Source organism: Lygodium microphyllum, chromosome 21, assembly GCF_053477565.2.
Source record: "Lygodium microphyllum isolate KBCC chromosome 21, Lygodium_microphyllum_v1.1.10, whole genome shotgun sequence".
NCBI classification, from domain to species: Eukaryota; Viridiplantae; Streptophyta; class Polypodiopsida; order Schizaeales; family Lygodiaceae; genus Lygodium; species Lygodium microphyllum.
In genome coordinates, this window is record NC_141155.1 from 78,340,719 (window position 1) to 78,355,097 (window position 14,379).

The 14,379-nt window shown below is 43.9% G+C and overlaps 1 protein-coding gene across 1 annotated transcript in view; it reads left to right on the forward strand.

Annotated features, from left to right (window-relative positions):
• Window positions 1–950: 950 nt before the first annotated feature.
• Window positions 951–14,379, forward strand: part of LOC148018182 (EXS (ERD1/XPR1/SYG1) family protein) — a 103,046-nt gene continuing 89,617 nt past the window's right edge. The window contains exons 1-5 of the mRNA XM_087661481.1: window positions 951–1,270; window positions 1,978–2,108; window positions 2,849–2,887; window positions 3,027–3,119; window positions 3,226–3,342. Coding sequence (XP_087517607.1) covers window positions 1,198–1,270; window positions 1,978–2,108; window positions 2,849–2,887; window positions 3,027–3,119; window positions 3,226–3,342 — 453 coding nt within the window. The 5' untranslated portion in view covers window positions 951–1,197. The remainder of the gene's footprint in view (window positions 1,271–1,977; window positions 2,109–2,848; window positions 2,888–3,026; window positions 3,120–3,225; window positions 3,343–14,379) is intronic.

The following is a 14,379-nucleotide window of genomic DNA, read 5'->3' on the forward strand; positions in this document are numbered from 1 at the left end:
AAAGCTTAGAGATAGCTCACAAATTTTTAAGAATGCCTTTGGTTTCCCATGTTGCAAGTATAAATCAATGGTTGTACCCATGAAATAAAGGAGAAATACCAATGATTAGAGATTTTATAGGAGCTCTTGAGAGGCATCCCTTAAAAATTTGACCTATAAAAGCAATATTTAAAATAGCCTAGGAACTTTGTGTGAGGTTCCAAACACATTGAGTAAGGATAGTAGGCAGTTTGCTCCAATCATATTGTATTTCTAAATGCAAAGTTTGGGATATGCTCATATGATAGTAATGTTGATGAAAGTTGATTGTTGCATCGACACCTTGATTTTCCATTGAATTTAATTGATTCAATTGAATGCCTTTTGTAAATTAAATGTACAAAGACTAGAGAATATACTTGAATGATTTGAAATTTGAAGAGAGGGCATGTAATCCATTACCACACTATGGTTTGTATGTGGACTTTCACTCATAATGTTGTGTGCGATTAACAAGGCTAACTATGCTAAATTCAAGCAAATGATAAAAGAACGCGATCCTTAAACGAAGAATATTAAGGTAGTAGTTCAAAAGGTATAACACACATCTATCATGACATTAGTAATGGAACTAAATATTAGTATTACAATTAAAGAGTAGAGGGCTACATAATTATTATAGTCTTAACATAATAATAAAAATATAGCTAAAAGGTTAAATTACGTGGTAAATATTAGTATTGCAATTAAAGAGTATAACATTCCATAATGATTATAATGTCAGTGTAATAATAGTAGTATGACATTTCATAATTATTATTACGTGCTAAATATTAGTATTGCGAGTAGTAATAGTATAAGATTGCATGATAACTACTATAATTATTTTTCCAACATAATAATGTTATAGCATTTGATAAGGATATAGGAAATTTATAGTAGTAATGCGACAACAACAATAAGCATTAGTATAATGTATTACGATACGAAACTAGTCCCGATGTGTGCGTCCGACATCGTGTGGGTAGAACAAGAACGTGCATTTTGATCTCTCGCTCTGCGCGCGCGCGTGGTTGTGCCTGTGCGCGTCTGCGTGTTCGGTTGCTTCCACATTACACTAAAATTTACCAGGCACCCGCCATCTCTTATTTGTTTGTTGCCTTCTTGTCCTAATCTTCCATTGATGAGGCCCTTTGTAGCAAAGCCCCCAGGCCTTCCATGTTCTCTTCTCCATTGGGTCTCGCCCTGAGTAGTTCGCTCCTTCGCCGATCCATCAACAGAGTGGATCCAGGTACCAATCAATGATCTTTTTGAGCTCCTTTAAGCTTCAACAATGGAGTCTATTCCGCCCCAAATCAATTTCAATCTGAATGTGGTTTCAGTTGTGCCATCGTTCTGGTTTTCTTCAGATAGCTGTTGTGTTTATTTGATCCGCAGATCAAAAGAAGTCATCGATCTCAATCCCAACGTGTCTCCCTGAATGCTGCCATTGCCACTTCCATGTGCTGTTTGTGGCTTTTACATCTTGGACTTAAGATTGTTAATTTGATCTCGGCGTTGTAATCCGAATCCTGCATTTGTGCGTTCTTTCGGTGTGTCTGTGTGTACATGTGGTCCCTTCTGCATCTGTATTTGTGGCTGTATCTCCACATCTTGGACTTAGATTGTTTATTTGAATTCAGTGTTACAATCTAAGTCCTGTGCTTACATGGCCCGTTTTGCAACTGTATTTGTGGCTGTATCCCCACATCTCGGACTTAGATTGTTTATTTGAATTCAGTGTGACAATCTGAGTCCTGTGCTTGTACGGCCCATTCTGCATTTGTTTTTGTGGCTGTATCTCCACATCTTGGACTTGGATTGTTTATTTGATTGTTAGTGTTACAATCTAAGTCCTGGGATTACATACACTCTTCAGGCTGTACATGTATGCGCACATGCGCACATGGTGCCTGCCATGCCAGCATTGGGTTTATCTCTCTGATTTATTTTGAACAGCGAAGGCAGCTAGCAATTCAGATGAGAGATTAATTGATCTCACTCCAATGAAGGTGGGTAGCTCCCCACGGCCAGCTACCACTGTGCCTCTGGTGGTTGGTTTTTGGCGAAGATTATGGAGGCGTGTACAGGTATGTGCCCTAGAGATTAAGATTTTGAAGTTATACCACAAGAATCATGAAATGCCTTTTCAGGTTCCAGCTCTTCTTTGGAAAATATAGTTTTTAATATGGCTATGTATTCAGGCATACTTGACAATGTGGCCTTACATGTTAATTTTGTTTGCAACATTTGTTTTTTCAAATGCAAAGTTATGGGTGCTTAAATTTATCAGCTTGGTTTTGTAGTAGGAGCAAGTGCTAAAACAGACTATAATTAAAAGGGCCAATTATGCCAGTTTAGCGTCAAACCTGCTCAGACTGCCCGTTCTAGATTGCAATTTGATCTTTAGTCTGCATGAAGGGTTTCTGCTATGGGTTTCAGGAAACTTCATGCTTCTGAGCAAAGTTGCCTAGGACAAGTTCTGTATATTCCTTTAGAGACTTCTTCAGGCACACAGTCATTGAAAGAAGTGCTCAATCTAGCTTCAGACACTATCAGTTGCCACCTTATCTAGCTTCAGACACTATCAGTCGCCACCTTATCTTATGCTTCTTGATTTGCTGAAAATTGTTTGATGCATTGTTGAGGAGAAGTCTCATAGCAGATGAGTGTGTAAGGTTCTTAATGAAGGACCTTCACCCTTGAAATCTTAAAACATTTAATCCATTACGTCTGCTTTCTTTCTCTGGTTCCTGATTGGTAGTTTCCCTGCTCAATTCATTGTAACTTTCTTCTACAGTTAATATATTAATGCCATTTGTTGGTGCAGATCCCATTGTTTATATTCTGGGCTGTCTCCTGCTGCAAGGTATGTGATTGGGCAGTCTCAGTTTCCAAATAATAGCTTGCATCCTCTCACAGGTGGCAAGTCAGAAGCCTTGAAAAGAACATTCTTTAATTACAGAGGAAACAGAATGTTGATGATTTTCTGATTTGTATACCTGCAGTTAGCAGCAGACTCTGCAATGAGTCTGGATGTGGAACTGCGTAATCATTTACTGTATGAGACATTTTTGTATTACAATCCTCTGTTTCTGGTGGTTAGTAACACGGTTTACTGTCTTTATCTTATGTTCTCTAGCAGATTCTTGCAATCCCTCTCTGTTTGGTTGTAATTCTAAATATGCATGTCTCTATATGATCCAGGCTATTATGATATGGCTTTGGGGAGTTAATCTGTGGGTTTTTGCGGTCTACCGGATCAACTATGCTAAGATCTTTGACTTGGAAAGTATACAATTGAATTGCAAGGAAGTTTGGACAGTAAGTGGCCCATTGATGTGGCATGCCCTTATCTTTGTACAGCTGTTATTGTTCAGTGCAAATGATTTCTGGTTGCTTTCAGCTTATATAGGTCCAGGTGAGATTAGAAAGAAGTTCAATTCATATTCAAATATTAAAAGACTAGCAGCTGCTGTTGAATAGAATTTGAGAATCATCAATTACATCAGATTAACTAGTTGGGATCCTTCAAAAACAGCAACACGCACCTGCACCCTACAACAAGCAATCCTTGATTCCTATACAACAGCCACAAAACATGAGCATATATGTGCAAAACCAGCATTCTATGTTGGTTCAGGCAGCAGATCTGCTGGCGCTCAACTTACAACATTCAACATGTGACTGGCCAATGCCACATCCTTGTGGTAGCTATCTGACTGCGGGATCAAGCAGACTACTGCAGATCCACCTTCGGTCAGCCACACACAATAGAGCAGACAACTTACTGAACTAAAGAATTAGTCACCACAACCAATTCAAATAGACTTTGTCTTGCCAAATCCGCAGCAGGGGCTTTTTCTTTGCCATGAAAAGCATAAAAGCAAAAATCAAACTAGCAGGGATGAAGTGTCAAATCCTCAAACACAGCTTTAAAACGTCAAATGCAGCTATCTTTTGAAAGTTCCCTGATCAGATAAGTCTGAAGCCACATAAGCAAGCTGTGATGCATGTTGGCATTGCCATGTCATTGACATGTAAGCACTTGAATGCCATCACGAGGGAACATGTCATGTCTGCATTCAAATCAGCTTGGAATCCTCTTTCTAGTGATGCTATTCAAGAGCACCCAGTCACCTAGTTCAAAAACGAATGAGAGCCTGTAATGATCCGCAACTCTGTTATGCTTTTATTGAGTTTTTTGTAGTAGCAACTTGACCTCCTGATAAGCTTCTTCTTAGTTCTCCACATATCTATCAGACTAAACGATCTTATTCTTTATGCTCAGAATGAGTGGCATCTTCTTCCCTCCATCCACAATGTCAAATGGCACCTTTCTAGTTGAGGTGTTTCTATAAGCAAACTCCACCTATGGAAGATTAATGTTCCCATTTCTACTTGTTATTAGAAATATAGCACTTGAGAAAATCCAAAACTAATTTTGCAATCTCAAATTGCCCATTTGTTTGTGGATCAAAACTCAAAGAAAACTTTTATATTACGTTCATATTCTCGAATGATGCTTTCCAGAACAACTCATCATCCTTGTATCCTAGTCACAAACAATAGATAAAGCCATTCTATGGTATTTGGAGATGTTCACCATGAACAATGTCACCATTTGCTTTTCAGTGATCTTCCTTATTGGGATGAAATGAGCCTACTTAGTGGACCTATTAGTGTGTGATAATACAAATGTCATCATTTCTAATGTGAGTCATGGAACACAAAATCAATAGCTGCGGCCTTTTGGTTGTCATATTTTACCTTACGGTAGATGGACTCACAAACAAATGCATGAATGTCTTGCCTCAAAGTAGGCTAACGAAAGAAAGCCTTCGAATGCCTTCATTGTTGTTTCAACAGCCCTGTGGTTTGTGTGATAGCATGATGATGTTAGCAGATTAGTTAGCTCATGGTTGAGTCTGGACTTGTGGTTCAGTAGGCTGGCATTAGAGACATTTTAGGCATTTTATTTGCCATTGTGTATTGAGGTTTGGGCATTATTTACAGCTAGTCGGCCAGCATTTAATGCTAGCTGACCAGTCATTTTAGGCATTTATTTGTCCTATATATTGTCTAGCTCCCTCCTCCACCATTCATTCATCACTTGACAGTTTTTGGGAAGAGGGAGTAGGTGCAAGTGCCTCCACAGCCGGTGACTCACATTGCTTCTGTACTGTCTCATGTTTGGTATATGGATTCCATTTCCCGAGCATACATCTGAGTTCTCATCTTTATTGTGTTCCCTCTTTCTTTTCTTTTGTCTTGTGTTCAGTAGTTTATTTTAGCACATGTTTATGTTTCCATTGCTGCACCACTTCTAACAGATGATCACGTTGTTGGCCAAAAAACATGCAATAAAAGGCTCTTCCAAAATCCTCATCTTGCACATATTGCTCTTTCATCTCACTCAAGCTCACGATGAAACACACAAGAGGCTATTGTTTGTTGAAACTTATGGTCTTTGTGACAAAGCATCAGCCACCACATTCTTCTTTTCACCCACATGAACAATTTAAAAGTGAAACATGGACAAGAAGTTGGCCCATGTCAAGTTTGATGATTTATCAGCATTGTAAAGTTAGCTCCAATAAGATAATGCTTCCAAGTAGTAAGAACAGGGATACTTGCCAACAACTCTTTCTCATAAACCTAGAAATTCTTTTAAGCTCCATGCAAGATGTGACTCTCATTAATCACATGCTCATCTTGCATCAAAACTGCAACAATGCTATTCCTGTTAGCCTGCTCTATTTCATTCTCAGTCTGTCATCTCCTGGTTGTGAGCTCCTGTCAGAGTCTGGCAGGAGACAGAGGAGCTCTGTCAGTTTATGTGTTGCTGATTTTTGTGTGCATTCCCTTCTCGGGTGGCAGTCAGCCTTTATTTGCTGCTTTTTGCGCCAGTCGGCCAGCTTTTGAGCTTTTGGGCCAGTCGGCCAGTTTTAGGGCTGGCAGCTAGTTTTAGGGCTGGGGGACTATTTATAGCAGCCCCCCCATCAGTCCTTCATTATGTCCTTCAGATTCAGCGCACTCTCCCTCCTCTCCCACTTTGGCATCGGTTCTGCCCTTGTTCCCAGCTTGATCTGGTGCCCTCACTGACGCTCCGGGCTGCGTGCAGGGACTGATCAGTCCGTTTCAGAGTATTCAGCATCCATTTCAGTCAGTGCAGATCTTCTTCCTTCATTCTCTGCTTTCTCTCTGTCTCTCTTCCGTGTTCGTGTTTCTTCCGTTGCGCACTCTCACATGGTATCATCGCCTAACTGAGAGCACGGATATCTTCATCGATTGGAGAGACACCACACCACTCTTCTGCTGTTGCCGCCTCATCTCCAACAGCCAAGGCGGCCCTTCCAGGAGGTCACCATCCTTGCGTTTGCTGCAGGCGCCCCCTCCATAGGCTGCCACGTTATCAACCACCTCTTCCTGCTTGCGTTTTCAGTCAGGACGGCCACTTCTACAGCTGGGCGACACTCCTCCAACCTGCGCCTTGCTGTTCTGGCTGTCGTTCCATCTCTAGGCGGCTCTTTTCCTGCTGGCGACCTATTCCCAGGCTGCGTTTTGGTGCTGGCGGCTTCTGTCTTGGTGATATTCATCAGACAACCTTGCGTTTTGCAGCTCCAGGTGTCACTAGGCTTTCCCAGCTTGCGTTTTGGTGATTGGTGACCATACTACTGGTCATTCTTTGGCATCGGCAAGTTTTCTTCGGTGTTTGGTGTTTTGCAGATTGGAAGATGTCTTACCAGTTTTCAGGCTTTGACGACTCAGAGGATGAGCTTCTCTCTCATTATTCCTCTGAGCGGAGACGGGATTATCAGCCGTTTCGACGACGGGAGGAGACCCCTCGCACTCGTCCCTCTTCAGTCCATGCATCTTAGAGGGCTCCATCTACCGTGAAGGTTCCATCCGTGAAGAGTGCTTCAGATGTCCGGATGCCTTTCTTGATTCCCTCTATCCAGGTGCCTATTCTCCCTTCCTTTTCGAAGGAAGATAAGTTGGATGGTTCCAACTACTCCCTCTGGTCGTGCAAGGTGGAGTGCATCCTCGATACATTCGACCTATGGGAGCTTGTTTCTTCACCCATCGACCGTCCCCTCGTGGATTCGTCAGATGGAGCCTCTATGGGCCGTGCTGCCTTGTGGGATAGGCTCAACTCACGAGCCCGTTCCTTTCTTTTTATGAGTCTTCATGACTCGATTCTTGTACATGTTTACAGGTTAAAGACCGCGGCGGAAGTGTGGAAGAAGCTTGCGTCTTTGTATCAGCATAAGATGTTTGCCCATAAGATTTCTTTGGAGAAGAAGTTGTGGATGCTCAGTCTTGATGATTCTTCTTCTATGAAGGAGCACATCACGAAGATGGAGGACATGCGAGGCGAGCTAGCCTCTCTTGGTCGTGTGATATCATCCGAGGATATGGCGATGATTCTCTTGACTCAGCTGCCATCACCCCGCTATGATGTCTTCTACACCAGCCTCATCACCTCGAGGACCCACGAGAAACTCCTATGGGAGGAACTTTCCCTGCTTGTCTTGGAGCATGACGAGCGACTCCGAGAGGTGGGAGCCAGTGGCTCCACCAAGGCTTTTACTGCAGGTACAAGTGGCGGCAAGAAGAAGCAGCAGCAGAAGGAGAAGGCCAAGGATAAGAAGGAGGAGGCCAAGAAGGATGCGAAGGAGAAGCTGCCCAAGTGCCCACATTGTGGGAAGGGCACTCATCCCGAGGAGAAGTGTTGGCAGAAGTACCTCCATTTGAAGCCCAAAGAGAAGGATTCGAAGGTGGCCCCAGCCACGACAGAGTTTGCGTTTGTGCATGTCTTTGTTGAGGAGGATACAGCCCTAGCTTCTACCACTCAGGCGAAGCCTTGGCTCGTGGACAGCGGAGCATCTTCTCATATGACCTTTAGACAGGATTGGCTTTAGGATCTTCGTTCCAGAGGGGGCACTGTCACCATTGGTGACAATTCTACAGTTCCTGTTCGAGGCGTGGGGACGCTACCTATGTTTTCTGATAGGAGGTCTTCTTCTGCCAAAATTCTTTATGTACCTGATTTGGGCTTTAACCTATTGTCTGTGCATGGTCTTACTCAGCTAGGTACCCGAGTCATTTTCGCACAGGATGCAGTCACAGTGAAGGATGCTTCTACAGGTGATGCTCTTTGGAAAGGTCCACAGGAGGGTGGCTTTATAAGCTCACAGCCTTGGCTGCGAGGGCTTCCCACGAGCTTGGGCTGCTTTGGCATGCTCGTTATGGCCACTTAAACCTTGATTCTATTCGGCGGGCTTCTCGGAGGAAGATGGTGGAGGGCCTTCCAGATTTCTCTCCTCTTCACACTTTGTGCCCTAGCTGCTTGAGGGGCAAGCAGCATCGGCAGCCTCATCCGCAGATTTCTTCTAGACGGGCTACTTCTCCGCTTGAGTTGGTTCACACCGACCTTTGCGGACCTATGGGCACGGCCTCCCTTGGGAAGGCCAAGTATTTGATGCTGGTTGTGGACGACTTCGGTCGTTATGTGTGGCCTTATTTCTTGGAGTACAAAAGCGAGGCGTACTCCCGTTTCTGCGAGTGGACGGTGTTTGTGGAGACACAAATAACTTCCAAAGTTCGTGGTGTACGAGCTAATCACGGTGGCGAGTTTACTTCTCACATTTTCTCTTAGTTTTGTAGGGATCACGACACTCGGGTGGAGTATTCCCATCCGAACACACCATCTGAAAATGGTGTGGTGGAGCGTACGAATTGGACCATGGTGGAGATGGCCCGATCTATGCTGGCGCATAGGAGTCTTCCTCCTTTCCTTTGGGGTGAGGCGGTGGCTACAACGGTGTATATTTGCAACCGTTCTCTGACTTCGACATTACAAGACATGACTCCCTATGAGGCTTTCTTTGGGAGGAAGCCTTTCGTGTCCCACTTTTGCATCTTTGGATGTGATGCTTTTGTCCATGTGGACAAGAAGAAGAGGAAGACGAAGCTCGACTCTAAGTCGCGCCAGCTTATCTTCGTGGGCTATAGCACGACCACGAAGGGATATCGGCTCTACGACCCGACGACACGGAAGATTGAGGTGAGCAGGGATGTGATCTTTGATGAGGCTTCGGCCTCCGACGATCCGATTGATGGTTCTATTCCAGGTGCTTCTTCGTCATCGACCGGAACTCCCCTCCCCCCCTTTCCTTCTTCTTGGAGTTCTTCCACCCCTTCAGTCTCCCCTCTGGAGTCTTCTAGGGATCCACTGCCATCTGATGGGGAGCCTTCTTCAGATGAGGAGGATCTACCTTCCCTTGGTGAGGGGGAGTCCCTCTCAGAGACAAGTGCGTTACAGGTTCCGGAGGCTACTCGGTCTCCCTCGCAGCAGGAGGAGTCTCTTAGGATTCCTTTGTGGTATCGCTAGCTTATGTAGGATTCAGGTGTTACTCACTTTCCTGCTTCTTCTACAGGTCCACGCAGATCCGCCTGCTTACAGGCCGAGCGGGATAGTTCACTCTGTGTGAACTATGCTCTTATGTCTCAGATTCTTTAGGATTCAGAGCCTTCCACAGTGGAGGCGGCTCTTGCACAGGATATTTGGCGACAGGCTATGCAGGTAGAGCTCGATTCCATTGAGGGGAACCATACTTGGGAGCTTGTACCGCGTCCCAAGAAACGAAAGGTGATAGGTGTGAAATGGGTCTTTAAGACCAAGTATCTTACAGATGGCTCCTTGGACAAGCATAAAGCTAGGCTTGTTGCCAAGGGTTTTGCACAGAAAGCCGGTTTGGACTACTTTGAGACTTTTGCTCTACAGCTCGGATGTCTACCATTTGAGTTATTTTGGCTCTTGCAGCTCACCACCGTTGGCCTGCTTATCAAATGGACGTCAAGTCAGCCTTTCTGAATGGCGTCCTTGAGGAGGAGATCTATGTTTCACAGCCTCCTGGTTTTCTTGTGCAGGGGAAGGAGGATCATGTCTACAGGCTGCGGAAGGCCCTTTATGGCCTGAAGCAGGCTCCTCGTGCTTGGTACCAGCGGATTGACCGCTTCTTTCTACAGAGTGGTTTTCAACGCTCCGATCATGACCCCAACCTCTACTTTAGGGTTGTGGGTTCTCTTTGTGTTTTGCTTATCTTGTATGTAGATGATCTTATTACTACAGGGAGCGACACTCAGCAGGTGGAGCATACTCGGGCTATTCTACGGCAGGAGTTTGACATGACGGATCTAGGGATCCTTCACTTCTTTCTTGGTCTGGAGATCTATCAGATGGCACAGGGCATTTTTATCTCGTAGTACAGGTACATCTCCGAGCTTCTTTCGGAGTTTGGTGTGGCCGAGAGTCGGCCTATTTCATGCCCCATGGACCCTGAGTCCAAGATTTTGGCAGGTGGAGTCCCCCTTACAGATGCCACTCGTTACCGGTGCCTTGTTGGCTCTCTTATCTGGCTTATTCACACTAGGCTGGATATCTCTTTTGTGGTGGCTTTGTTGTCTTCTTTTATGAAGACTCCTACACAGGATCACTGGAGGGCAGCCTTGCGTGTTCTTCGGTATTTACAGGGGACTCGATCCTACGGGATCATGTATGGAGATGGGATTACTCTTTCTGGCTGGAGTGATTCTGATTGGGCAGGTGATGTGGGTTCGAGACGATCCACTACAGGTTATGCTTTCACCCTTGGATCTGGTGCTGTCTCTTGGAGCAGCAAGAAGCAGCCTACTGTGGCACTTTCTTCTATAGAGGCTGAGTATCGGGCCTTATGTTCGACCGCTATGGAGGTAGTTTGGCTCCGTCGCTTGATGGCGGAGATTGGCTTTTCCCAGACAGGACCTACAGAGCTGCGCGTGGACAACTAGAGTGCCCTTGCTCTAGCCAAGAACCCGGTGTTTCATGCTCGCACGAAGCACATTGAGGTTGACTATCACTATGTTCGAGAGCGGATCGTGGATTCGGAGCTGGCGGTGGCTTATTGTCCCACGGCGGACAATGCGGCTGATCTCTTCACGAAGCCTTTGCCTCGGGCTTCTTTGCTTCATCACATGCGGTTGTTAGGTCTTTAGACCCTCCCAGGATCTGAGAGGGGGTGTTAGCCTGCTCTATTTCATTCTCAGTCTGTCATCTCTTGGTTGTGAGCTCTTGTCAGAGTCTGGCAGGAGACAGAGGAGCTCTGTCAGTTTATGTGTTGCTGATTTTTGTGTGCATTCCCTTCTCGGGTGGCAGTCAGCCTTTATTGGCTGCTTTTTGTGCCAGTCGGCCAGCTTTTGGGCCAGTCGGCCAGTTTTAGGGCTGGGAGGCTATTTATAGCAGCCCCCCCCATCAGTCCATTCTGTCCTTCAGATTCAGCGCACTCTCTCTCCTCTCCCACTCCGGCATCGGTTCTGCCCTTGTTCCCAGCCTGATCTGGTGCCCTCACTGACGCTCTGGGCTGCGTGCAGGGACTGATCAGTCCATTTCAGAGTATTCAGCATCCATTTCAGTCAGTGCAGATCTTCTTCCTTCATTCTCTGCTTTCTCTTTGTCTCTCCTCCGTGTTCGTGTTTCTTCTTCCGTTGCGCACTCTCACAATTCCTACATGCATAACATCATTCACTATTTCGGAGAGTTTGCTTTACCACTTCACACTCTGACTAAGAAAGGAGTTCCCTTTAGATGGGCTGTATAGGAAAAGGGAACTTTTCAAAAGCTGTAGGAAAAGCTTACCATGGATACTATTTTGTTTTATCTTATTTGCATAGAGGTTTTGTGGTATAAATATCTTGTAGTAAGAACATAGTCCCAAGAAAGTGCGACCCTCATGAAAAAGCTGTTGAGATTAGGCCAATTCCTTATTGCTTCTACCATTGTTGGATCCATCTTTGTGCCATCCTTAAACTCAAAGAAAGTGAATCTAATTATTTATCCAAGCTGAATTTACTCTTCTTGCTATCAATGACCAACCTGTTCTTTCATAATTGCTGAAACATCTTATCCAAATGCTCCTCACGGCACATGATCCTCTTCCGTCTTGGAATCTATGAAGTTATGAACATATTATCAAAGAATGTGCCCACAAAGAGATCCTTTCATCATCCTGTTGATAGTAGCTAGAGCATTTGTCAAACTAAAAGGCATATTCAAAAACTCATAAAGACCAAAGGTAGGCCAAAAATCTGTTTATGCATATTCTCAATTATGATTTTGACTTGATGATATTCATTCTTTGGATCAATTTGCCTAAATACAATAGAACCTTGCAAACTATCCAAACTATTGTGAATCCTTGGGGCAAGAAAGTGGTTCTTGTTGTTTAAAACTACGTAATCAATATAGTGCTCCATTAACCATCCTTGTTCTACTTCTGCAATGTCTCATCTTCCCAAATAGCTAGGAATTAATCACATGTTAATCTGGACCTTGGAAAAACACATCTTGGTGAGATACAACAACACATGTGCAATTGCACCACTCCAAACACAGTAGTTTGTGACAAATCTAGGTTTCTTGGGCCTGGAAACACAATGAAAATTATTTAGTAGCCTTTGTTATCAAATGGATAGTTGTATATATAATCTAATCGAGAATAATTAGCTGACACATAGAAAACAATGAATGCAATAATTGATAGTTGTATATATGATAAAGTGGAAAGTAAAATGAGGATATCTGATGATGATACAAGTCATAAAGAGTAGACTAGAATAATAGGTATGCTTTGATACAATGTTAAAATAAGCGACAATGTAAATAGATAGTAGGGCTTGTGGGGAGTAACACAGCGTGTGTATGGCAAATACTACAAGAGAAGAAACTTAGAAACACAAGAAGAACACGATGATGCATTGAATCATACTATGAGAAGAAAAGCTGATATAGTGGAGCTGAAGCTTAGAAGATGACTGCATTGCCTTGTCTGAATCAGGCGGCGAAACCTGCACAGTGAAGGGAGCGAAACGCAGTCCTCTAGGCAGTGGGCTATCGAAGTAATCATTGGAAGGTGAAAGATAGCTGTTGAGGGAGTGAACCGCAATTCTCTAATGCCGTCAGAGATGTGGAAGATGATCACTAGTTGTCGAGGGAGCGAACTGTAGTCCTCTGATACTGGGGAGCGACTTGGGATGAAATCAGTCTTCCTTTATTGGTTGGGTGGTAATTCCTTGATTACAACTTAGTTTCAACAGCAATATTTATTACAAGATTGAGAAATGCAAATTAACTTATAATCTTGGATAATGGACACCGTATTGGCCCCAAAATTGGCACCCCCTTTCAGTATTTCTTTAACTTAATTGAAGAAGAAGTTGATGTACAATGGGATTTTTCCAATCCCTTTCGGTATTCCAGAACTCCCCTTGCTATCCAAAACAACTAGTAGGTCTTCAATTTGATTTGCCCCTTGATTTAGACAGTCAATTGGTCTTCACCGGCTTTGATGGAGATGGAAAGTGCCCCAAATTCATTGATTTGCTGGTCCCTCCACTTGAATTTAATTGAAAACAGCTTCAACTCTGTTGAATCCAAGTCTTGGAGCTTTCAATTTTTGGCACACTTCTTAAGGCTACTGCTAAACCCTAATTTTTGTTGTTGCAATTAGGGTTTATAGCAGAGAAATCTGAAATTTCTTAGTCTTTGGTGATCTCAATGCTATAATCTTCAGAGCAAGGTTGTAAAAAGATTGGGAGATGAGAGAGAATGTTGAGGAGAGAGAAAATTCAGACTTTCTTCGTGAAAAACTGAAGAAAATCAGTCATTTACTGTTGTTGCTCTTTCGCAACAGCCTATAGATATTGTTGCCTATTATTGATTGGTCTTCTACTGCCCTTGGTGGCTGCTTGAGAAGGTCCTCCAATGGCTATAGATCGGATGAGTAACATCTCCTCTCTCTCTCTCTTTTGCAGGTTGAATTGTTAGCAGAGTATTTGTCGGCTCATGTGTGAGTCTGAGCTGGATCTGGGCTGGGCATTTTTATTAGGTATTTTAGGTATTTTTCTGGTGTGGCATTTTATGCCAGTGGAGCATTTTATGCACCAGTCGGCCAGCATTAATGCTGGCCGACCAGCATTTATTGCTCCCCACTTTTCCGCCTATTTATACTCAGTGGCTCCTCCTCAGTCGTTATTATCACCTTCACCATCTGCAGACTCTGTGGAGAGAGGAGCCAGTGCCAGTGCCAGTGCCCACGCAGCCAGTGACTCACTGTTGTATGCGACTATCTCGTGTTCAGATATATGGATTCCATTTCCCGTGCATACATCTGAGTTCTCATCTGTATCGTGTTCTTTTCTTTTCTCTTTTTGTCTTGTGTTTCAGCAGTTTATTTCAGCACATGTTTATGCTTCCACTGTTGCTCCACTTCTGACATGGTATCAGATTTCAGGATCTGTGCTCTTGCTGTGTTTTATTGC